This window comes from Delphinus delphis, chromosome 2, assembly GCF_949987515.2.
Source record: "Delphinus delphis chromosome 2, mDelDel1.2, whole genome shotgun sequence".
Taxonomy (NCBI): domain Eukaryota; kingdom Metazoa; phylum Chordata; class Mammalia; order Artiodactyla; family Delphinidae; genus Delphinus; species Delphinus delphis.
This window is the reverse complement of record NC_082684.1, coordinates 76,014,470-76,040,984: the sequence shown is the minus strand read 5'-3', so window position 1 is coordinate 76,040,984 and position 26,515 is coordinate 76,014,470. Positions and strand designations below refer to the sequence as shown.

General features: G+C 41.2%; 2 protein-coding genes across 2 annotated transcripts; one reads left to right on the top strand and one right to left on the bottom strand.

Annotated features, from left to right (window-relative positions):
• Positions 1-74: 74 nt before the first annotated feature.
• TOX4 (TOX high mobility group box family member 4) lies at positions 75-15,059 on the top strand. The gene is made up of 9 exons (XM_060004876.1): positions 75-146; positions 357-425; positions 7,429-7,671; positions 8,565-8,825; positions 9,171-9,401; positions 10,815-10,895; positions 11,268-12,011; positions 12,995-13,158; positions 13,806-15,059. The coding sequence occupies exons 1-9, from the start codon at positions 141-143 to the stop codon at positions 13,864-13,866; spliced, it is 1,860 nt and encodes a 619-aa protein (XP_059860859.1). The 5' UTR covers positions 75-140; the 3' UTR covers positions 13,867-15,059.
• Positions 15,060-15,067: 8 nt separating this feature from the next.
• Positions 15,068-24,888, bottom strand: METTL3 (methyltransferase 3, N6-adenosine-methyltransferase complex catalytic subunit). Its single transcript, XM_060004877.1, has 11 exons — positions 24,642-24,888; positions 19,936-20,153; positions 19,436-19,840; positions 18,333-18,508; positions 17,519-17,735; positions 17,102-17,289; positions 16,688-16,726; positions 16,398-16,506; positions 16,212-16,277; positions 15,927-16,039; positions 15,068-15,295 (listed from the first exon to the last, which is right to left on the bottom strand). The coding sequence occupies exons 1-11, from the start codon at positions 24,739-24,741 to the stop codon at positions 15,184-15,186; spliced, it is 1,743 nt and encodes a 580-aa protein (XP_059860860.1). The 5' UTR covers positions 24,742-24,888; the 3' UTR covers positions 15,068-15,183.
• Positions 24,889-26,515: the final 1,627 nt, after the last annotated feature.

Genomic DNA, 26,515 nt, shown 5'->3' with positions numbered 1-26,515 from the left:
CTGACTCGCAACAGCCCCACGGCGCTCCTTCCAATCAGCGGAGAGCGACGCACGTCGTTGCGGAAATGACGGCAGTTCCGTGTCCAGTGGGGCGGTGGGAGCGATGAGGGCACTGAGACCGTGGTAGGCGTTGTGTGAAGATGGAGGTAGGTTCTTCAGAGTTAGAAGGCTGGCGAGAGAGCCTGGCTAACGGGGTTGAAGTAGAGGCGGGAAGCCGGGCGGAGAGGCTGCTGACGGGAGGGGAGAGAGAGCAGGGTTTGGGGAGTGATGTCATAATGTCGGGGTCAGAATCTGTCGCTCCGAGCCAACTCCCTGCTTCCCCTAACTTATCCCCGCGGCTTTCTTTTGGTTTCCAGTTTCCCGGAGGAAATGACAATTACCTGACGATCACAGGGCCCTCGCACCCCTTCCTGTCAGGGGCCGAGGTGAGCACGAGCTGCCGACGCTGCGGGGGGGAGGGCGTGAGGCAGCGGCGGGGCCGGGTGGTGGGGAGGAGAGCGCGGACGCCAGGGGCCGGGTGTTGGGAACGGGGTCCGCGATTGATGTTTGGAGAAAAGTGGCAGCTGCCTCCACAGGCTATGAGGACCATGGGGATGGCCCGGGAAGCTGCTGTCATCAGAAAAGCAGGACGTTGGAAAAGACCGAACCTATTTCAGACTGATCTGGATTGGAATACAGAGTGGAATTGTCTCCTTTCGTGGAGGAGAAATAACTACAATAATCTTGGGAGATCGCAGCGGGGAGAAATTGTTTAAGCCAAAGAAATTTGAGACAGGGAAGGAATTTACCTACCAGAGGTTAACTGTGGAATGTGTTCATTTTTAAAACATACTTTGTTGAAGGGGTCTTTGTTTCATTTAAATTTCCTACCCAGTGATTTTTGGAAAAGTTAATAGTTATGTTTACTTACATGGTGTTAGCTTGTTTTGCTAGTGACAGGATGAAAGGAAATAGTTGCCAGAAAACATGAAGGGAGTTGAGTAGACCATGCATTTCTTTTTTTTGAATAAATTTATTTATTTTACTTATTTTTGGCTGCGTTGGGTCTTCGTTCCTAAGTACAGGCTTTCTCTAGTTGCGGCGAGCGGGGCTACTCATCTTTGCGGTCCGCGGGCTTCTCATTGCGGTGGCCTTTCTTGCTGTGGAGTACGGGCTCTAGGGTGTACGGGCTTCAGTAGTTGTGGCGCGCGGGCTCTAGAGTGCAGGCTCAGTAGTTGTGGCGCACGGGCTCAGTAGTTGTGGTGCACGGGCTTAGTTGCTCCACGGCATGTAGGATCTTCCCGGACCAGGGCTCGAACCCGTGTCCCCTGCATTGGCAGGCAGATTCTCAACCACTACGCCACCAGGGAAGTCCCTAGACCATGCATTTCTGTTTGTCAGTGACTCAGAGTTTGGGCAGGTTACTTCACCCTTGTATGTCACAAGTTTCCCCAGCTGTCAGATGGCTGTAATAATAGTTTTTTATGATGATGTGAAGTAGAAGTAACGATCATGGTGAGGTCCTTTAGTATTCGTGGAAGAGTTTTAGTTGAAATATTGTCGTAAGTGTATCATTTGCTTAGGCAAGGCAAAAGAGTAAGATGGAACAGAGAAATAAATTTTTCGGTCTTTGAGAAACTGAAGTCTTGAACTTTGTACTATCTTTTGAGGATTTTAGTTTTTTTTAAAAAACGTTGTGTAAACCATTTTCATCAGTGTTTTGTATCTAGAATTATCAATTGCTGTTGAATGAACTTATAACAAAAGTTAATGTTTTCGTGGATGAGAATTAGATTAGCAAGGAGCATTTGCTATTTTTTTTTGCTTTATCCTGATTACTATTCATTATTATTCTTCTAAGCCCGGGAAAGTGTGAATCAGATAAGCAGCAAATTTAGAAACAATACAAAACAAAAATCTGTTTGATGCTTTGCTGTCTCTTTGCTAGTTTCTTCTGCGTGATATCTCCATGGTTTAATTTCACTGTTTGGAGTGCTGTAAATTTCACATTGGGCTCATCCACATGAAAACGCATCATTGCCAATTTCTTCTGAATCAGGTCTCCACATTTAAATTTCTTTTTTTATATTTATTTATTTATGGCTGCGTTGTGTCTTCATTGCTGCGCGAGAGCTTTCTCTAGTTGCAGCGAGCGGGGCTACTCTTTGTTGCAGTGCTGGGCTTCTCTTGTTGCGGAGCACGGGCTCTAGGCGTGCAGGCTCTAGAACACAGGCTCAGTAGTTGTGGCTCATGGGCTTAGTTACTATGCGGCATGTGGGATCTTCCGGACCAGGGCTCAAACCCGTGTCCCCTGCATTGGCAGGCAGATTCTTAACCACTGTGCCACCAGGGAAGTCCTTAAATTTCTTTATTTAGAGTGTTGTAAATTTCACACTGGGCTCATCAAGAAACTTTCCGGGTTTGAGTCTATCCTTTGTTTTTGCTTTTATGACTTTAAGAAATGTTTTAAAAAACTATTTTGCCAAGAAGCTCGTAACTAAATTTCAGTGGATTCCTTTAGCCTAGAGCCCTGTCAGTGTTAACATTTCTCCTTGTCATTACAACTTCTTCACCTTTCTTTCCCCCCTTGTTTGTTTGGTTTTGTTGTTGTTGTTTCAGTTTTTTAATTTGTTTTTCCTTTATTTCAATTGGTTTGTGGTTTTGTTTTTTCTGGTCTTACTGTGAGCCACCCCAAATATATCTTAGAACTAGATAAAGGTAATTAAAAAAATTTTTTTCTTTTAGAAGAGTAAGTTTTAGAGTTTTCTTGCAAGAAAAAGAAATGTCCACAAAAGTAATAACCATAAAAAAGTTGAAAAATTGGACTTCATTGAAATTAAGAACCTTTTTTTTTTTTTTGGTTGCACCATGCGGCTTGTGGGATCTTAGTTCCCTGACCAGGGATCAAACCTGGCCCTGGCAGTGAGAGCACCGAGTGCCAACCACTGGACTACCAGGGAATTCCCGAAATTCACAGACTGGGAGAAGATATTTTAATACATGTATCTGGCTCATATTCAGAATATATTCAAATACTTCTGCAGAATAAAATAAAGAATCCCATTTTAACATGGGCAAAATATTTAAACTCGCACCTCAGGGCTTCCCTGGTGGCGCAGTGGTTGAGAATCTGCCTGCCAATGCAGGGGACACGGGTTCGAACCCTGGTCTGGGAAGATCCCACATGCCATGGAGCAACTAAGCCCCTGTGCCACAACTACCAAGCCTGTGCTCTAAAGCACGCAAGCCACAACTATTGAAACCCACGTGCCACAACTACTGAAGCCCATGCGCCTAGTGCCCGTGCTCTGCAACAAGAGAAGCCACCGCAATGAGAATCCCACGCACTGCAACGAAAACCCAACGTGGCCAAAAATAAATAAATTTAAAAAAATAAAATAAATAAACTTGCACCTCACAAGAAAGGATATCCAAATTGTCATTAGGCATATGAAAAAGTGTCATTGTCATCGTCACTCATTAGGGAAATGCCAATTAAAATCACAATGAGATACCATTTCACACCCATCAGAATGTTTAAAAGACAATTCCAGGAGTTGGCAAGGATATAGATAACTCTTAATCATTGCTGGTGAGAGTGTAAATTGATTCAGCTTCTTTGGAAAACTAGCAGTATCTATTAAAGATAAACATATACCTACCCTGTAACCTGGTAATTCCACTCCTTGATATATACGTAAGAGAAATGAGTGCATATACTAACCGAAACATGTTCACAGCAACTTTATTTATATAGCTAAACAGTGGAAACAAAACCAGATGTCTATAAACTAATTTGTTAAAAGGAATGCAACACAGCAATAAAAAAGCATGAACTACTAATAAATGCAACCTGGGTGATCTCAAAAATATATTACTGAGTAAAAGAAGCCAGACAAAAAAGGGTAGACACTATAATAGTTCTTTTTTTTTTGGCGGGGGGTGGCGGACGGTGCACCTGACAGCATGCGGGATCTTAGTTCCCTGAGCAGGGATCAAACCTGTGCCTCCTGCAGTGGAAGCGTGGACTCTTAACCACTGTACTGCCAAGGAAGTCCCCATGAGTTCATTTTTTAATGAAGATCAAGAATAGACAACACTAAACTATGCTGATGGAGATCAGAATACTGCTACCTGTTGTGGAAGGGAGGGAGTATTGACTAGGAAGGAGCATGAGAAAATCTTTTAGAGTGATGGAAATGTTCTGTATCTTTATCTGGGTGGTAGTTAATTGGGTGTTTACGTATGTAAAAATTCATTGGGCCATACACTTAAAATTTATGTGCTTTACATAAGTTATGCCTCAGTAAAATAAGAAATAATAATAATTTTTTAAAAGTACATGTCCAGAGAGGAAGGCTTAGCATTTATTACAGCATTGCTTGAGATAGGAAAGCTGTATAATCTGAAGGGAGTTTAATCTTTCTGTTTCTCTTGTTTAGGCTGGCACTTAAATAATGATATTGTGCTTTGAGCACTCTGGGGAAATAAGTTATAAAGATAACTATCCTTAGTTAGGAAAAGTAATCATTAGAACCAGTTAATGATTTCAGGCTGAATAGTTAAAATTTTCACTACTGTATTAGTTTTTAAAAACAATTAAACTATTTTAATAATCTGTAGTACCGGGGTAATGTTGAATAAATAGGTGTTTGATTAAAATAAATTTCCTTAAAATGAATAATCTACACAAGAAAGTACTTAAAGAAATACTGGATTGTGTGCTTTGATATAGAGGAATGTGAAAAGATAGGGAAATGGTATTTTTTTATATTTTGGTTCTCTCAATGCTAAGCATCCTTGCTTATAAAGTGTAATTCCCAAACTGCTTTCTTCCTCATAAAGGCCCAGGAATTTAACAGAGAAGGAAACAAAAGCTGAGTTGAGAAGGTAGTGGTGTCATGTTCCTATTTCCACCTTCTGTGTCCAAATCATTTATTTTTACTTTAATATTTGCTACAGTTTTATCTTTATTTTATGTTTGACAATCTAGAGTATGATTTAGTTATGTGGTGAATCCACTAAAATAAAATAACTTTAGATATTGGATTTACCTATAATCTTACAGATAACTTGTGGTAGTAAAAGATTTAGAGTGGATCTCTATTCTAGTATGTGTGTGGTTTACCTTTCTGTATTCTTGATCATTACCATTATTTTACTCTTCTTTTTTAAAGGAAGAAACAAATAAAACAAAATAAAAAAAAACACCGTTAAAGCCACAGATACTGAATAACAAAGCTGTTTGCACATTCCAGGGGGTGGTACATAGAAAGAATGTCTTGTTAATTGGTTACTATGGAATCTCTACATGTCTGGTTTTTTAGTGTACTCCATGAGAGCGCTCCAGATAGTTTATGAGGGCTGGTCCTTTGCAGAACACTGGTCTCCTGTTTTGGATATGAGTTTTTATTCTTTTTCGGTTCTCATTAATAGTATCATTTTCATATCTTGGCAGAGTTGCTTTTTTATTGTGGTAAGCAGAATAGGATAGTCATTTTTTGCTTTACTTTTGCTGTATCCTCTTAAAAAATTGTACACCACTATTATACAACTATAAATCTAGTACAGTAAATGTTTCCCCAGGTCCTTTTTCCTGCCCCTGTAACTTTTGTTTGTTTGCATGAGAATTTGGTAAAAATCTTTGTACTCTTCTTCCTGAAAAATGAGCACATGAACTTAAACTGAAATCTCAGAAAAAAATCATGGACCTGAAGTTAACAACTTCCACACAATAACAAAAATGAGTTGTGTACTGAGAAAAGTTCAGTTCTTGGGGAGAGTTTTAGTTTTTCCTAAAGAATTGTCTGCTCCCATGCTCTTTATGTATGCTCCTCTCATGTTATATCACAAATTTTTACCATGCTAAGTAAAATAGTAAGGCTCTTGGAGGAGGAAAATATAGAAATGAAGCTATATACATATCTTTTTGTCGTTTAGGAAACTTCTCTCAGTGTGATGTAATTTCAGAGAAATCAAGCATTTCACAGGCATGCTCTTTCTCCCTGGTTTTACTAGCTGGAAATATTCTTTCTAGCAAAATTTAAAAATGCTGATATTAGTGAGACCCTTTCTGGGTTTGGAAAAGTTTTGAGGAATTCCTAAAGAATGCTTTACTTAATCATGAAAAAACCCCCGAAACTGTGAGTACCTATTTAATTTGATCTGAATCAGTTGGTATTTACTGTGCCATGTGACAAGGTTGATAGAATTTAAAGTTTCTAAAATTCCAGCAATCTGTGGTAATTGGTTGGGGCAGGTGTTAAGTTAAATAATTAGGATATTAATATTATCATTAAGCAGTTATATATATCAGGCCATGTTATAAAGTTTTGTATACTAAATCCCATAAATCCTCATAATAACCATATAAGGAGATTACCATTACAAGTCCCATTTTATAGATAGGAAAATCCATTCAAGGTCATATAGTAAATGGCAGAGAAGGGACTTGAACCCAGATCTCTGTGACACCAAAGTCTCTTGCCATTATTAAGGCTCTGTTGCTGCAGATGCTGCCATTTTAGTTTTTTAGTGTCAAAAGGAACCATAACATTTAATGTATCTTAGGTCAGACATTGGTCTGTAGCTCCGTGAATTGTGGCGTCATTCAGAATAGAAATAGTATATTATTATTGTAGTTGGACTCAGAGGAAGGATTTGGGTCTTCACCTGGAATAATTTTTTTCTTCCTTTCTTGCAGAAAGTCTTGTTCAGAGCAAGACAGGAATGTGTTCAGGAACTGTTAGAGAACCAGTTTGCCCTCTGGCTGTATCTCTTAATGAAGGTTTTTCTCCTCACTCTTATCCTTATCTTAGCATTGTTGGGTTTTCCAAAAATCTTGTACACATGGAAATCTTATTTGTTGTTAGTATCGTGATTTCTAAAATGGAGAAGTGGTAGGAAACTCTTAAGTGCATATATTTTAGAGGGGCATAAAGTTCCCATGATCCTTTTAGGATCTGCTTCAAAGGAACCTAAAACAACAGTCAAAGTATAATTGTCTAGTTGACAATGAATTTCTGTGGTCTAACAGTTCAGGTGTAGTAAGTATGAAATAACTGCTGTCTATTAGAATAGAGAGATTTTAAGCATCATAGCTAAACAGGTTATAAAGGTTGGGTCCCTACTAATGGTGCTGAAAGAATCATTCATTAGACCAATAGGCAAAATAGTTTAGGACAACCAAGATGGTAAAGGTAGAAAAGAGAGAAAAGAACTGAAAATTGTGATTGATGTTGGCAGCCTTGTATGTGACATATGGCCAAGGATATGAGGAAGATTTATTTGTAAAATTAAATAGGTCCTAGGAAATTGATAACAGAAATGGGATCCAGGCCAAAAAGAGGTACACTGAGAATCTCCAGTACTCAGCCATGTTCTTCACTTAGTAGTATGCAGTTCCTCCTCTTCCCACTAAGTCTTTTTCCCTTTTTTTCCTCCCTACAGACGTTCCATACACCAAGCCTGGGTGATGAAGAATTTGAAATCCCCCCTATCTCCTTGGATTCTGATCCCTCACTGGCTGTCTCAGATGTGGTTGGCCACTTTGATGACCTGGCAGACCCTTCCTCCTCTCAGGATGGCAGCTTTTCAGCCCAGTATGGGGTCCAGACATTGGACATGCCTGTGGGCATGACCCATGGCTTGATGGAGCAGGGCGGGGGGCTCCTGAGTGGGGGCTTGACCATGGTAAGGGGCAAGACATTATCAGGCTTACCCAAGCTCATGGGCATGGTGTTAGGGGAGACATAAGTAACTCTATTCCCTGCTACACTTGGGTAGTATTTATTTTCCATTCTTCTGGCTAAAGGCTCACCAACAAAGACCTCGTTTCCCCTGAATAAGTGAGATGTATCATCTGAATCAATTTTACTTGAAAACTGGTTTAAAATTGTAAGATGTCCAGTGTTAACCCTGAAATGAAAATGATTTATTGGGATTTTTGAAAGAAAAGTTTTTTCCCTACTACTATGGCTTTCATATCCTAGGATTCAAGTGTGAGTGTGATTGCTGGCATGCTGAGGGATGTATTCAAAAAACTGTCTGAACCAAAAGTATTAATTGTGGATTAGTATGTGTTATAAATCAGTGTATTTGGGCTTCTAGCACATCTCATTAGTAGCACATCTTCACCCACTGTACTTGATGCCAAACATCTCTAACATTGCCCTTATGCACTCTGATTTGCCTGTGTATTGCAGCTTTAAGAGCCGTTATTTAGGAGGGTACAGGGAGAAAGTTTTTCATTCCTCTGTGTGTCATCACTCTCTCTAGATTACTGAATAACTTACTTGCTCTTTAAATTAACTTGTCCAAAATTATGACTTCTTTGGTTATTTTTAGTTATTTTGGAATAGGCCTTTGAGTACAAAGAAGTGACTTAGTACTCAATTTGTAATTTCTGTACTTTATTAAAAAGCTTAATATGTTTTATATGTAGACAAATTATTTGATCTTTGTTTAAATGATGATACTTTCTGGGTAAGCAGAGGGTTTATAAATTGTCCTGAATTCCGGTGGGGGGAAGGGAAGGGTAGTGCTTTTTATATTTAGTGTTTAATTAGTCCTTCTGCTTCTCTCAGGACTTGGATCATTCTATAGGAACTCAGTATAGCGCCAATCCACCTGTTACAATTGATGTACCAATGACAGACATGACATCTGGCTTGATGGGGCATAGCCAGTTGACCACCATTGATCAGTCAGAACTGAGTTCTCAACTTGGTTTGAGCTTAGGGGGTGGCACCATCCTGCCACCTGCCCAGTCACCTGAGGATCGTCTTTCAACCACACCTTCACCTACTAGTTCACTTCATGAGGATGGTGTTGAGGAATTCCGGAGGGTGAGGCATTCCCTGCCAAAATCAAATCTGCCATATTATTCTGGGATAAAACTCTTGACCTACAGCTCCTACTAAGTATTCTTTACTCCTGCCCTGCTGTCTCCTCTGCTCTTTTCTGGGTATGGGGTCCTGCCTCTCTAGTTATAGTTTATAATGCTCCTTCCAATCTCCATTCTTATTGGTCCTCACGTACTTTACTGTCTTAATCCTATTGCCTCTACTTTTAGCATTTCTGAGAATTCCATTCATGTGACTAGTTTACCCCATATAAAAGTCCTTTTCTTTCAGTTCTCCCGACATGATACTTCTCTTCTTCTTGTAATTCTCTCTCTTTCCCCCCCACAGCAACTTCCCAGCCAGAAGACAGTTGTGGTGGAAGCAGGGAAAAAGCAGAAGGCCCCAAAGAAGAGAAAAAAGAAGGATCCTAATGAACCTCAAAAACCAGTTTCAGCATATGCTTTATTCTTTCGTGACACACAGGCTGCCATCAAGGGACAGAATCCCAATGCCACTTTTGGGGAGGTTTCAAAAATTGTGGCTTCCATGTGGGACAGTCTTGGAGAGGAGCAAAAACAGGTGAGCAAATAACAAGGAACTAGTGGTTAGTGAATGTTCAAGTTTTAACTTCCTTATGTGTTCTTATTTCATATCAGCTCTTTGTTAATGGCATTCAAGATCATCCTTCATCTTAAAAGTTGCAGCCATACACTGAATCCCAAATACCCATCTAAATACTATAGGGAGTTCCCTGGTGGTCCAGTGGCCAAGACTCCATGCTCCCAATGCCGGGGGCCCGGGTTCAATCCCTGGTCAGGGAACTAGATCCCACATGCCACAACTAAGACCTGGTGCAGCCAAATAAATATTTAAATATTTAAAAAATAAATAAAAACTAATTTAAAAAAAATTATTATAAAAAACACTGAATCTAACTTTCTATGCCTTTTTTTTCTATCTGTAAAATTAGGCTATTCTTTGGTGAATTGCATGCTGTAGCTAACTCTAAAATCCACAGCAAAGTTTGAATTTTTTCATTGGCCTCATATAAACTTGAGAACTATAGTTAACCTCCCTAAATTTAACCTGGATTAAACAAATGAAAATTGTGATACTACATGAATATAAGATACAGTTGAAATTGAAGATGGCTATAATTATCATTACCCTATACTCCCCAGGTCGTCTTATTTCTTAACCACTGGACCACCAGGGAAGTCCCCAATTTATTATTTCTTATGATTCTGTAAATTGGTTGGGTGTTTTTCCTGGTGTTCTTACCTGGGCTCATTCCTACAGTCGTACCCAAACAACAGCTGGTATGGCTTATCAAGATGACCTTGCTCCCGTGCCTGGCAGTTGGTGCTACCTGTTGGCTGAAATGCCTTGGTTCTCTTTCACATGGTCTCTCATCCTCCAAATAGGCTAGACTGGCTTCTTTACACTATGGCAGAGTTAGAGCAGTATTCCAAGAGAACAAAAACAGATGTCCACAAGTTCTCTTTTTGTCAATTCAGCCACATTCTAATGGTTAAAGCAACTCACAGAGCTAGCCCAAATTCAAAGGAATGGGAAATAAGTTTCAGCTGTTGATGGAAGACTAGGTATGCGGCACAGGAAGAATTCTTGTGGCTATCATTGCAAACAGTTTAGCACATTTCCTTAAGGGAAAGTATACTGGTTAGACACAATCCCAGACTAAGCAGACTACTCATCTTCTTGGGGGTCAGGATTTGTTCTGGTTACACAGGTGTGAGCAAGGGTTGCTGTTGGCTTTAGAAGTGTAGCTATTCTGCAAGCCTACTGTTGATTGGCTGGCTTTCAGATGCATGGTCACTGGAAAGTCTGCCATGGTGGCTGTCTTGATTACTAGCTTTCAGGAGTTGTCAATATTTAGACTGAGATGAATTGTCTTTCATTGATGAATGATGTAGGATTATCAGTCTTTACTAGGAGTTTGTGGACTTTCTAAACAGTCTGTCTTTCATGCAGGTATATAAGAGGAAAACTGAAGCTGCCAAGAAAGAGTATCTGAAGGCTCTGGCTGCTTATAAAGACAATCAAGAGTGTCAGGTAAGAAGATTGGGGTAGGTGGATATTTAAACCAATAAAAACATTTTTAAAGCTGCATATTAGCAATTATAAGAAGTAAATACCACCAAAAACCTGTGGAACCTATTAATAGTATATAGTTATTAAAAGCTCAAAAATATGTAACAGGTTTCCCATTTGTTTCCATCGTAAACCTTGCCAAACAGTCTGAGTTTATTTTCATTGTTTACTTTAGCCAGGCAGACACATGGCTGCTCTTTTTTCTTTCTTTCTCTTCGTACCCGCCGCCTCCCCAATCTGTGATGTACCTTTTCTTGGGAGGTGATTAGAGTGAGGATGTCCTGGGGAAGAGAATAAATCTCCTGATTTTTTTTTTTTTTGGTCTTCTTTTAGGCTACTGTGGAAACAGTGGAATTGGATCCAGCGCCCCCATCACAGACTCCTTCTCCACCTCCTGTGACTACTGCTGAGCCAGCCTCTCCAGCAGCAGCCTCAACAGAGCCCCCTGCCCTGTCTCCTTCCATTGTTGTTAACTCCACTCTTTCATCCTATGTAGCAAACCAGGCATCTTCTGGGGCTGGGGGTCAGCCCAATATTACCAAGTTGATTATTACCAAACAGATGTTGCCCTCTTCTATTACTATGTCTCAAGGAGGGATGGTTACCGTTATCCCAGCCACAGTGGTGACCTCCCGGGGGATCCAACTAGGCCAAACCAGTACAGCTACTATCCAGCCTAGTCAGCAAGCCCAGATCGTCACTAGGTCAGTGCTGCAGGCAGCAGCTGCAGCAGCAGCTTCCATGCAACTGCCTCCGCCCCGACTACAACCCCCTCCGTTGCAGCAAATGCCTCAGCCCCCGGCTCAGCAGCAAGTCGCCATTCTGCAGCAGCCTCCCCCGCTGCAGGCCATGCAGCAGCCCCCACCTCAGAAATTTCGAATCAATCTGCAGCAGCAGCCGCCGCCACTGCAGGTCAAGCTTGTGCCTCCACCCACTCTAAAAATGCAGACTACCTTGGTTCCACCACCTGTAGAAAGGAGTCCGGAGCGGCCTGTGAACAGCAGCCCTGAGACCCACACAGTGGAGGAAACCTCTCCTGAGACAATCTGTGAGATGATCACAGATGTAGTTCCTGAGGTGAGCCTCTTTTCAAGTATTTCCTCTAGACCGGTGAAAATGTGTAAGCATTTTTGGTTGATCTAATAAAAGCAGGGGTTGCTACTAGCATTTAATGCCTGGCACAACTAGGCGTATGAAATATCCTGTCAGTTCCCTGCAAGATACTCCGTAGTGTTCTTGGTGAGAAACATTAAGAGGGCCTCCTATCCTAGACTACTCCTTAACGAAGCAGAAGTAATACGGTAGTCAACTAAAGATATATCCTAAGCATAGAGTTATTTTTCAGGTGTCTTACCCAAGGATCCAAAGCTTTGGAGATAAATCCTTCCATTTCTCCCAAACCTTGACTGCTTGGCTTGATGTTTTTAAGTAAGGGGATGGGTAGGGAATACAGGTAGAAAAATTCAACTGGTTAGTATCATTGAGTCTTTTCAGAAACAAACAGATGCCAATTTACCCTAGTTTTAATTTGTACCTGACCAGTAGTCATTTTGAAATATGGGTCTGTTTGTGACTATAGTCCCACAATGAATGAAGCAGTCATTTTAAAGAAAAATACCACCCACCCCACCCCTTCAAAACCAGGAAACTATTAATCTCTAAGTTTTTTTCCTTTTTGCTAATGGCACCACGTTTTATCTTCTTAGTCTCTGATCTTAGTTGAGGTGACCCAACCTCTATTAACATTCTATTGATTTGATATTTTCAGAGGAATATTATTCAACTGTAGAATAAAGTCAGTGATGGGTAAAATTAAGATTAAACACTAGCAGTATGGCAGCATTCCCCTTATAGGAAGCATCTTCATGTCAATCTGCATGGCAAAATTCTAAAGCTGGATATAGAGAAGACCAAGAACTCACCTTCTTTTGGAAGTGTACCCCCATCTGTGAGGGACTGTAACATCTGTTGCTCTATTGGATCCTAGAGTTAATTTGACTAGCTGGCTAGCTAGGTAAGTAGCAATCCAATCCATCTTTGGTGCTCTCTCCCTCTCACAGGTTGAGTCTCCTTCTCAAATGGATGTTGAATTGGTGAGTGGGTCTCCTATGACGCTCTCACCCCAGCCTCGATGTGTGAGGTCCGGCTGTGAGAACCCTCCCGTTGTGAGTAAGGACTGGGACAATGAGTACTGCAGCAATGAGTGCGTGGTGAAGCACTGCAGGTGAGCTTATAGTTCCCCTTCTTATAATTCAAGTATGACTAAATAAACTGTGTTGGAAAACACAGTAACCCTGAGCATATAATCAGTACCACCTTACCTTTGGTAGAGTAGGTTGCTATATACATCTGATTGTAGAAGCTGCTACAGAAGTTCCCCTGCTTAAAAAAAGCTTACATTTGCCATGTAGATAAAGATGACATAATGAGCAGTTCACACTTTTCAGTTACCTCTGTGTGTGCTCTTTAAAAATATGACACATCAAGCTGGTGGTGACTGAATCTTAGTTTAGCTTATCTCCTTAGTGCAAATCAGACCTCTTAGGGAATTAGAATTTGAGAAGGAATGGATAGGCGGTAAGTAGCACAATAAGGTGCTAAGTATAGGGGGAAAGGGAAGAAGTTCTGAAGATTTTCCCCATTTCCCCAATCTTCCTGAGATTGACCTACATCCATGAAACAAGGCATTGGTATTTCCTATCTCAAATCCTCCAAAGTAAATTAGGATTGCCTATACTTCTGACTCTTAGGCCCACTGCCTTTATATTCCTATTGGGTGATATATGTCAACCTATTTGTTTAAGACAAAGTTTTAAAAAGAATATATCTAGGCTGTAATTCTGAGTTTGTGTGTATCTTTTTCTTTCTTAGGGATGTCTTCTTGGCCTGGGTAGCCTCTAGAAACTCAAACACAGTAGTGTTTGTGAAGTAGTCCTGTTCTCCAAGCCAGTGAAGACTTACCTGCTGGGAACATGTCCACCGAGCCTGTTTTTAAAAAGACAAGCTGGGCTTCTGGTAGTGCCTGATCTCAACCCATGATGGTCCTTTATGTCCTTCACGTTACTCCCCTTTTGTCTCTCTTCTACAGGGGCCAGGCTATGGAGCAGGGCCATTGAGTTTGCTGGAATTGCTTTTTACTTTCACGTACAAGCAGAGATATCAGTGATGATAACAGGGGAAAGGGTGAAGGGCATATGAACAAGCAGAACATAGGGGTGGTGGCTAGGGGTGGGGAATTGTTTGAGGAAAACTTGTTGGTATAATTGTCATAGGACTTGCCTAAAATACTATTAAAATGATAGGATAATACTCAGCTTTGAGCCTAGGAGAAAACATCACTGTGTGCATCCATTTTAAAGGGGCTAAAAAAAGGCTGCATTAAAGGTTACCTCTTAAACAGGGAACTATTACTATCACATCTGCACATTAATTACTTTGAGAACAAAGGTTTTCAACATAGTAAGCACACTGGGCTGTAGAGAAAATAACATCACCTAGGAGCGTCTTTTATTTATTTCTCTGCAATATTTCTGTAGTCAACGCTCTTATCTCAGTTATCACAGTTTATGAGTGCAAAGGGCAGAACTTTACATCCTTAATATAAGAGGTTTCACCAAAGTTTAAAGAAGTTGTGTTCACTTGTGTTTGATGAAGTATCTTTTGAAAGATCGGCCAGAGGTGTTTTCACTTATATAATATATAGGCTAATTCTCTGCATACTCTAGGCACTTATTTAAATTTAATGTAAGATGTGCTTATTTCACTTTTCTTGGAAATAAACGAATAATAGACTAGCAAAGCCACATAGTTGTAACAGAATAAGCAACATTTCGAGCATGATAGCCCTAGCGATGATAATCTTAAATGAAACTCAAATCTTACCTTAAGAAATGTTGTCCCAGAGAACCCCCTTTTTGATTACCATGTTTACTAGCACTAATTGCTAATCACTTTGATCCTATACAGTATAATCAATATTTTAATGTTTTTCAAGCATTCATTTAGTTTGAACCCTTATAGCAACCCCATGAGGTAGGTAATATTCCCAGTCTACATATAAGTAATCATACTGAGAGATGAGTTACACAAGATCACACACTGTTAAGTGGCAGAGCCAGAACTTGACCTCGAAATCCCAACTACAATACAAAGTTTTATTTAAATAAGGAAAATAACTATTGTACAAATATTACTCTTCAGGTGCAGCCTGCAGAGCCATGGCTACGGATGCTTAGGTTTAGAAGTACTTCTATAGATTCTTAGGTTTAGAGATGATACCATCTGGATACCTTTGCTTGAACCGGGCAACCACATCTGGGTCTAGTAGGTGGATCCCATCCAGTTGGTTTCCAAGGGTGATCCTGAAGCATGGGGAAAGATGGGGCAAACCAAAAATCCTGGAATTTAAAGGCTTAATACTGTTAAAAGATACGTACTTTTTATTAAGACTGCCTATCATCTCATTGAATATTCGTGCCAATTCTTTTAAAAAGATCTTACTATTAGTATAGTATATGGTAGTATGGCTGGTTAGAAATTGGGCACAGATTCTGGTGTTAAAAAAGGCTGGATCTGTACTAATTAAGGGTTAATAACTTATGTTTAACCAGGCCTACTTCACAAAGTTGCTGCTGCCAGTGAGTATCCTTTGGATTAGTGAAATGCTAGCAGCACGTCTTTTAAAGCTCTACTAACAGAATGAAAAATTAAAATTGTTGACAGATTACACAGATTCTCAGTAACCACCAGGGGGCAGATTCAGTACATCCCATAGAATAACAAAGATCTTTAGGTTGTAACAGTGGAGACCTTAAGAGCAGTGGTTTAAATCTTAAAACCTGTTGGGTTCCCAGTGAATGTTGTTGGTTGCTTAAGAATCCTCTGAAGCCCATTTATAGACTAGTGGAATGTGAGGTGAAGCTCTACTAACTTCTGTCCTTGACCATAAACAGTTTTGCCCTTGGGGGCTAGCATGTTCTCTGGTCACCTTACCAGTTCGGTTGCACATTGTGTGGTCGTCCAAATAACTCAATCTTGCGAGTGCCAGGGGACAGTCTTTCAATCATGCCATAGATTTCATCCGGTTTATGACTAGTGGAACGAACCTAGGAAATAAAAGCTCTAGCTACTTTTAAGTTACCCAAGATTGAAATTCTAGCCCTTTCCATTTATGTTTATGATCCCAATGAGAAAACCTGGGATAAGAATATACCTGACTAGAGTAACTGATAGCAGTTTTAAAATGTGCATCTTTGGATGCCTGGGCAAAGTACATACCTCAGCTACGATCACATCACAATCCAGACCCTGGTTGAAGCCTTGGGGATTTCCTTTGACACCAACCTGCTCACCAGAGAACAGATTACCTTATGAAACCCCAGCATTTGAACTGTTTCTCAATAAGCAATCAAACAATTCCTATTTTTTGCTCCACCTATTGAATTGGGCCCCACTGCTGCTCACCAAGCAGTGTTCCTTCCCATGGTTCAACCAATGACCTGTGCGGCCTGTCCGAATGATGCGTTGCAGTTGATTTGTCTTCACCCAGATAATTTCATCTACCCGTTCGTAACTGTGGGGTATAAGAAAAAGAATTGGAGCTTTAATCAGGCTTTCACAGTTTAGGGGTGGTGCCATCTGTTCTACAGAGGCAAGGAATCACAGAATACGCTGAAAGAAAGGAACACATATCAACTACAGTAATTATGTACTTATTTCCCTCAAAAGAAAGCAACACAATGATCGTTACTTACCCCCAGAGGTTTAGACATTCTCTGCCCAACTCCATGGCCCTAGAAAGAAAGAAAGGTTAAACAGCTATTTCCATGCCCATATTTCTTCTCCCTTCAAGATACATGTGTTGTCTTCAGTAGACATTCAGTGAACATGCGAGACACCATTAGGGCAACAGAATGGATCTAAGAATGAAAAAATAAAACTTAGTATCTATTCTCAATGACCTTACCTTTCACAAGTAACAAACGTAGAGTTTCATAGACTTCATGTGTCATTTGTGTTATAAACAGGCATTAGATCTCAGTAGGTAAAAAAGGCTGACTCACTTATATATTTAATAGCAGGGCTAGGAAAACCCAGGATTTTATCCCCACCCAGTACTCACTCTATACTATATCTGCCCATACCTACATATCTTTGAACTGCATTACCTGCCTGTGACCCAGAGGAAGAGAAAGCCATCATCCTGCAGTACTGGTATGTTGAGCCTGCGCATCTCATCATCTGTCAGGGTCCCATAGGGCAGCTCCATGTGAATATCCCAGGGTGGGTCAGCCATCACAACTGCAAACTTGCCCAAGATACTGACGTCCAGGTAGCGGATATCACAACAGATCCACTGCATGAGGTGGTATTTGGTCATCTTCCCTTCCTTTACTCTTAGATTCATGGCCCCAGTCCCTCTTTTTACATTTGATTTTCCTATTCCCTTAGATGCGTATCTATCCCACTCCATTCCCAATCAGCAGGGCGGATTGGTGATTTATGCCCTGCTTTCCTACATGTATGGCTACCCTACTAAGATAAAGGTCCTTAAGTTGAGGTAAGTTTTCTGAGCAGATAGGTACCTGAGGTGGGAAGAGTCGATCTGCATTGGAGTCACCTCCAACGCTCTGTGTAAGGGCAAGCTCCTGGCTTGGTGTATGGTCTTTGCTTCCAGGAGCTTCAGAATCCATGCAAGCATCAATTTCATAGTGAACATATTTGCAGGTATCCATGTGGAAACATGTGTTAAGGAAAGAGCAGTCACCTAATGACTCATCAGTGTGTTTATTGATGATCCGTCTGGGGAAATAAAAAGGGAGAATTGGAATCAAGATGGTGTTCCAGTTAGATGCCGCAGTTCGAGGTCCAAATTGTTGCAAAATTTCTAGTCTTTCACTATCATTAGAGCTGCCTCCACAAGTTTTCAAATAAGGAAGGCAGGTGACATTAAAATCTGTAATTTACACTAAAGAAGAGTTTTAATTCTTCTCTGAGCAAAGAGTTAACTTCCTTATGACAGGAAGGAAGGGCTTGCTAGTTAGAGCAGAATAAAGCACCTACCTAACAGCCCAGGTTCCTGTTTCTCCTAAGATCATCCTTCTTCCAGAGAACTTTAACTTTCACTGGGGCTCGGAGACAGAGATGTCTTGCTATTGCAAGAACAGAGGGGCATTTTTTTCTTTAAATCTCACATCGTTTTGGGAGTGCAGCCTGTATTCCCTCCCATAGAACACTACTTCTGAAAGTTTACCTTCAGAGTCTGGAAGTCTTAGATAAATCATATTAAAACCACTTAATAACAGGATTAAAGACAGAAACCCAATAACCGGAAGAAATGTGCTTAAAAAGAATGACTGCTTCTAGGAGACCCATCCAACCCTCTCCCTCCCAAAAGACCTGAAGTGCAGCTTGCGACAGGGCCGGTCAGCATCACTGGCTTTCATGCACTCCTCCTTGGTTCCATAGTCACAGAACTCTTGCACTTGAGCCCGACCTCGTGAGCGAAACTTTTCAACTATGGATTGTTCCTTGGCTGTTGTAGTATTCAGTAGCTCTAGGATCTCCTGACTAACCTGTGACAGAAGAAACCTTGGTCTTAAAAGGGTCTGTAGATAAAATTAGCCCTTAAACCACCTCTGCAAATTCTACTTGACATCAATGTCCTATGAGGGGTCAATAGACTAAGTTAATACGGGAAAATTGGAGCCCTAGGAGAAGAGATGTGTCATGGGTTTAGTCCTTCCTCACAAATGTGCATTTGGGATGAAATTAAAATATAAGAAGACTGGTTCCTACTGCTAAGCATTAAGCTAAACTCCCCTCCCCAGGAAAGCATTCCTTCCAACCAAAACCACTTACATTTATTAGGTGCTGAACCAAGGCACAGTGCTAAGCACTTTAGTGTTTAGCTCAGAGCCTATGCAACAATCCTATAAGCAGGGGGTGGGGGAGCGGTAGGAAATGGATAACTATTGTGGGTCCAATATTTAATAGACTCAGAAACCACTACAATGCCATTCCACATTGTACAATCAATTTCCATAATTATTGGTCCATATGACTATCTTCCAGTATTCGTCCCCTCTATTACTATATTTGGATTCCTCTTCTCAAGATCTGATGATTCTTCCAAACAGATACAATGAAAAAGATTCTCTAAATCCGAGTTTCCCAACATTGGTGCATTGTTTACATTCTGGGCCAAATAACTCTTTGTCGTGTGGAGGTTGCCCTGCTAAGACTGTAGGATGCTTTGCAGCATCCCTGGCCTCTACCCACTAGATGCCTGTAGTGCTCCCGTGCTGTGACAAACCAAACATGTCTCCAGACATTGCCAAATGTCCTCTGGGGGTTGCGAGGGGGGTAAAATCATCCTCAGTTGAGAACCACTGCTCTAAACCCTGAATTCTAAGAACTGCTCTTCGCCCTCGGGGTAAATTCCTCTCAACCAAAGCTAAAATTCAAAGTACATGTGTGAAAGCATTTCCATCTACCCCTACCTTCTTGCTCTGTTGTTCCTTAGTAGATTGTTGGTTAAGAAGGCTCTCTATCTCCAGATCAACATCTGAGGCAGCATGTTTCCTTGATTTCTTGGTTGGCTCCTTGGCTACTTCTGATGCTGAAGAGGCCAAACCAGAGGCCAAAGAGCTAGCAAAGGCAGCTACTGTGGTCGAGTCCTGTTCTGCACGCCGCTTCTGCCCTGTGATAGTCCCTGCTACCTCCCCAGAGCCCTTTTTTTCTGCCACAGCCCCCATCATGGCAGACAGCTTGGAATGATCAGCGTAGGTCACAAGAGTGGGATGTGCATCATCTTGTAGGAGACCTCGCTTTACTTCAATCAACTCCTGAGCTGCAAACTTCTGTAGGAGGCTTTCCACCCCATCTTGAGTGGCAGGGGCATCTGGCTAAGGAAGGAGGGTGGAGGGAAAGCATTAAGACACTGACCATGAACTGAAGAAAAACAGTGGTAGTTCCCAACCTTGTCTTATCTGGTCATTACCGTGGAGATGGCAAGACGGATGGACACAGCATCAGTGGGCAAAGTTAGCGCCAGATCAGAGAGGTGGTGTAGCAACTTCTTCTCTAATTCAGGGTCTGTAGCTAGTTCAGGAACTGCTGAAGCCGTGCTGGGCTTAGGGCCACCAGAAGTGGGTGCAGTAGGCACTGGGCTGTCACTACGGAAGGTTGGAGACAGTGCTGCCTCTGGATTCCGAAGATCTAGGAGTGAAGAGAAATGAAAATGAAAAAGGACAACCATTGTCAATGTATACATTCCTCAGGAGTCAAGTTCTCCAGCATTCACAACACACAGTTCTTTCATTTCATGAAGAAAATTCTCTGACCAGATTTAGCACTAGATACCCCTTATTAAATCACACTCAAGCATTCACTGCTTTGCCAAGATAATCCTGGATTTTCTGGGAACCACTTACCTTTTCTCTGTTGGGTGAGAGGTCTTTTCCTAATTCCTTTCCTTGCTGTGCTTCAAGGAAATAAATTAGCAGCTTGGTAGATTTAAATGTCCATACCACCTCCCTTTAGTCACTCTAAAATGACAGCTGATATAATCAACCTGTAAGCCAGGAATATTTTCAACAACCTACACTGTGATCAAATCTTTTTGAAGAATTGAATTTGAATGAATTAAGGCCACCGGACATCAGAGGGTATAAAAAATGACAGGAGGGATTCCCTGGTGGTGCAGTGGTTGAGAGTCCACCTGCCGATGCAGGGGACACGGGTTCGTGCTCCGGTCCAGGCTAGGCCCGTGAGCCACGGCGGCTGAGCCTGCGCGTCCAGAGCCTGTGCTCCACAATGGGAGAGGCCACAACAGTGAGAGGCCCGCGTACCGCCAAAAAAAAAAAAAAAAAAAAAAAAATGACAGCGTTGGGGGTTAGAATGATGCGACCTTTAAAGTGAAACACAAAAATTTTATAAAACTGCTGAAGCCCTGGTCACCAATGATATTTCTTGACTATATTTTTATCACTTACTCTAGTACTTCACAAGCTGGGTAGCCAACATAACCTTGAGAAGAGTTAAGAAACTCAAATCGGGACAAAATATTACCTTTGGGAGAGCCTAATATCTGTGATTATTTAGTTAAAATACAGATGAAATATTAAACATTCAGAACCTGTATTGGAATTCCGTTAAATACTATATAAGTGGGCCACTAGTTTACATTTAGAGATATTCTGGTTACTTAGAAATTTCCGCTCTAATGGAACTAACTTTAGTAAAATTTAACTCAGAAGTCTAAGGAAAATGGAGCTGAAGTATACCAAACACCTTGGGGGAACAGTTACATTTTAGGAAAATAAGTTATACTCTACATGGAAAACAGACTCCACAATTCCATACTAGCTAGAAATGTTAAATAATTGCAGAACTTTCTTTACCTTGCTTATGTATGATTCTTTTATGTTCTGCTGGATCTCAGACTAGAACTTTTTTTAAAAAAAAAACATAATCCTATTTATTTATTTATTTGGCTGCGTTGGGTCTTCGTTGTGGCACGCGGGATCTTTGTCGTGGCACACAAATACCCTAACAGACATCATCTCACTGAGGAAAAGCACTGATTTTGCTCCAATGTTAATGTCAATAAGTTGAAAATGTACTTTTTATAATTAACCTGATACTACCAAGAATATAATATAAACATTTCTTCTTCTTACAGAGTTTTCACTTTCTCTGTAACTAAATTTATATGTTCTTTGAGTCATGTGTAATTTTTCTTAAGGCAAGCAAGAAGTCTATGAAAAGAACCACTTTAAACATACATTTTCAATCCCTGGAACTGGATACAGACATTTTTTTTTCCTCTTTGGTTATCTGACTGATCACTTGTTTTAATACAGTTCTTTTAAAAAACAGCCTGTGATTCTGGTTATGAATCCTTGTGTTAGTAACACCTCCTAGGAGTATTCTTTTCATGACATTCAGGACACTGAAAATACCTTTTTAAAAAAATACCTTTTTCAGGTTATTGGGAGGAGGAAGCTCACGTTTAATATTTTGGAAAAAATCTAACAGCTGATTAATGCAACTGTTATTTATAGATGGGCTTTAGCCACTCTGTGAATTCCATGAAGTCACTACAAATTTGGGAGAAAGACTCCAACGTTTTATCATTCTTAAAATGGGTCACTGGCAGAAAATCATTAGGAATCCTTGAGCTCCAACTCCTTCAGAAAGTATTTGTTCAGTTATTAATTCAGTATATTTACTGAGTGCTTCCATTATGCTGGTAACTATGCTGACACTCTGCTTCTAATCTAATGAAAAATTTAATGTGTTGGGCTCAGCAAAGGAATACTTAATACTTGAGTTCATTCTTTGGTTAAGAGCTCCGTTGAAGATAAACAAAATACTAGCTTGAAGACATAAAAATATGGCTGCTCTACTAACTTGCTGATCCCTAAAACATGTCAACATCTATATTCACATCTTCAATCCCATTGATGAAATATATTGAGCAATTCACATATTTACTAATGTGCTAAGCCTGGCCAAGTTTATTTTGTTTCAGTTAAAATTAAGTAAATATTTATTGGAAGTGATAATCCTCACTTCAAAAATCTGTACTTTACTCTATGGAAAACAGTACGGTGGTTCCTAAGAAAACTGAAAATAGAATTACCATATGATCCAGCAACTCCACTTCTGTTATATATCCAAAAAAGCTGAAAACAGCATCTTGAAGAGATATCTGCACAGCCATATTCACAGCAGCATTATTCACAATAGCCAAAAAGGTGGAAGCAAGTATCCACCAGTGGATAAATGGATAAACAAAATGTGGTACACACATACAATGGAATATTATTCAGCTTTAAAAAGGAAGGAAATTCTGACACTTGCTACAACATGGAGGAACCTTGAGGACATGCTAAGGGAAATCAGCCAGTCACAAAAAGACAAATACTTTATGATTCCATTTACATGAGGTATCTAGAGTAGTCAAACTCACAGAAACAAAATAGAACGGTGGTTGCCAGGGCCCGGGAGGAGGGGAGAATTGGGAATTATTGTTTAATGGGTACAGTTTCAGTTTTGCAAGACAAAAAACTTCTAGAGATTGGTTGCCCAATAGTGTGAATATATATACATCACACTATCAACTATACATTTTAAAATGGTTAAGATGGTAAATTTTATGTTATGTGTATTTTGCCACACTTTTTTAAAAAGTTGTACTTTAAAAATGCCCAGCTAACAAAGGTCTCCCAATGATTCTTGGTTCATAGTATTCTGCATTCATTAATGACACGAATACATTTTAGTTTACTCAATATCCTTGTCTTTTAACATTAACCTCAGAAGTAAACAAGTATCAGATTTCAGTAATGCTATAAAAATCTAGATGTGGTAAGAAAATTTTTATTTTCTGTGAGAAAAGAACTGACTGAAGAAAAAAAACTTTGCATATGGCGCAATGTTTGGTTAATACCAAAGTGTGGTTAATACCATGGAGAAGTGAAGTGGAATTTCTATTAATTAATCCATGATAATATGACTTGCACTTCTTCCCCTACTTACCCTGCCTTCTTACCTTCCCTTTAATTGTCTAAGTCCTACATAGCCATAGAGACCAAATTCCAAGTGCCAACTCTTCCCTGATGCCTTCACTGGCTAAACCGACTCTTGTTACTTCTACCTTCACTGTACTCATTGTGGAATCGATTCATTTGGCATTTTACATATGTCATATTGTATTTCTGACTCTTCCTTTATCCCCAACTAAATTTTAAACTCCTTGAGGGCAGGGACACTGTCTTTTGTCTAACTGGACTCATGTACGCTGTAGACACTCGATAGATGTTCATTCATTATGGTATAAGAGTCCTGCCAAAGCATCTTCTAGTTCCAAGGGCCAGATTACAAGTGCATGGACCTAATATATATTTCAACACAAGATTTACAGACGGACTCGAGTATACTGATATACAGTGCAACAAGCTACACACAAGAGCGGTACGGATTCATTATCCTTGTAGATCTTTGATTTGCCTTAGATAATTCAGGGCTTGTGCTGGGGATGTGGTATGACTAGCACTTAACCTTTTGAGGTTCCTTCAAGTTTTAAGACTGTGACACAGGAGAAAACGGGAGGGGAGAAACGTTTAAAAACAAATGTTTTCAGATTCCTGCTCAGTGTGTAAACGTCTAAGACAATGCCAGTTCCTCTACTCGTTTAGCAACACCAAGTGCTAACTCTGCGAGGGCCATTGAGCTGGGCACTGTGGATATAAAGGTTCCGTACTTGCTCTCACAGCGCCCCGAATCTCAAAAGACATGACCACTAAAAAGCAATTGCTATAACCGAGAAAAGAACAAAGCGCCACGGGAGTAACTAAAAAAAGGGACTTGCTGTTTCGAGGGATCGGGGGCTGAAAGGCCTAGCAAGTGAGACGCTCTCACGGACTCAAGAGGAGTCAACCTGACGCGGGGAGGCGGAGGCTTCCGGCCGGGGAAAGCGGAACCGGCGGAACCAGGGCCCAGGCTGGGAAGAAGCCGCGACTACTTGCAGGAGGGTGAAGCGTCTGTGCTGCTGAGGTGGGGGGAGAAGAGTACCAATGTATGAAGCCTTAAAGAAACGGCAGTTTGGGGAAAGGCACCAACTCGGGAGCTGTGTTTTTCTCCAGGGTTCCCTCCAGCCCTCCCCGGCTAAGGCTCGGCCCCAACAGTCCCGCGCCTCACCCAAGTGCCCCGAGTCCTGCTTCCGCCTCCGCTGCAGCCTCTCCCGCAGAGAATCCAGCTGCTTTTTGTGGGCCTGGATAGAGCTCCACGTGTCCGACATTTCGGTCTCGCAGCCCAGACACGTCCCGAACCAAGGGCGACTGCCTTCCACCTCTCAGCCCTAGTTCCAAGAATTATCCAACTCTCATGCGGACACCCGAAGCCTAACCGGAAAGAGATCCCGGGAGACGCACCGGACGGAAAGTCATTTCCGGTTTTGCTCTCCCTTTGAAGCTGAAACGAGAGCCACCTTAAGTGTTGGCGGAATGGCGGGTATGTTTTTTATGGGAGTTCTTTCACGCTTCCGGGTGAGGTGAGGCTGTGGTTGCCATGTTGGTGCCTGGCAGAGCTGCCATGTTGCTTATAGCCGCGCATGCGGCCATGTTGAATATTAGGAAATGAGTTCGAGTCGTACTAAGACAGCGCACGCGGGGCAGCGTATGTAGTCTAGATTTTGGAAATGAAGGATCACTAATTTCTTTTGACAGTTTGGTACTAACATACCTTTGCCACTGAAGGTGTAGCTTCATGTTCCCGTGCACTTGTTTACAAAAATATAGCCATTACGCATGCATATTTGAGGGAGGAGAACTGATGGAGCAGAGATACTATAATGAGTCTACAAATACATATTCTCACTCTTCTTGCTTATACCAAATCTACAAGTATCATGTGTAATACATTAAAATAGAGTCCTCGGGCTTCCCTGGTGGCGCAGTGGTTGAGAGTCTGCCTGCCAATGCAGGGGACACGGGTTTGAGCCCTGGTCTGGGAGGATCCCACATGCCGCGGAGGGACTGGGCTCGTGAGCCACAACTGCTGAGCCTGTGCGTCTGGAGCCTGTGCTCCACAAGAGAGGCCGCGATAGTGAGAGGCCCGCGCAACGCGATGAAGAGTGGTCCCTGCTTGCCGCAACTGGGGAAAGCCCTCGCACAGAAACGAAGACCCAACACAGCCAAAAATAAATAAATAAATATTTTAAAAAAATAAATAAATAAAATAGAGTCCTCAGGGAATTCCTTGGTGGTCCAGTGGTTAGGACTGCGCTTTCATTGCCAACGGAACCGGTTCAATCTGCGGTCGGGGAAATAAGATCCCAAGCTGCTCGGAATGCATGCATGCATGCATAAATACATACATACATACATACTCAGAAGGAGGCACTAGGGGGCTCCTGAGGTTCTGGTTGAGCTGTGTTTCTTATTCTGAGAGCTGGTTGTATGAATACGTTGTTTGTGAAAATTAACTGAGCCAAACATTTTGGTATGTGCACTTCTCTGTGTAGTAAACTTAAAAATTTCGTTTTTTTAATGAGGTTCTCTGAATGGAAGCATTTGAGAACCACTGATTTATCAAGCCTACGGAACGCCAAACACTGCCAGAAAGAACAGCTTTAGAAGGCACGGCCCCTGCTTTCAGAGCTTCTGGTATGGTAAAGGAGCTATGACCCAGTTTATTGATACTGAACCATCTTTACAGACTAAGGCAGCACCGAGCATAGACTTAAAAAACAAACGTGATTGTAAAGAAGGGAGGACTCCAAGCCCAGATGACACTTTGGCAAGGAGGTGACATCAAAGTTCAGGCTTGGAGTGACAGCTAGTACTTCAGTAGGTGAAGCTATAGGAAAGAATTCCAGGCTAAGAACATGATAAAAGCAAAGGTCTAGACTAGATGTAGAAAAGCATGATGCGTGCCGTGCTGACCCAGATTAATTTTGCTAGAACACAGAGAATTATTTTTGGGAATTTGGGAGAATATTTGTTTCCATATTTGAGGCCAAATTGCAAAAGGTACATGTTACCTGAGTAACGAGCTTGCAATTTATTCAGCAT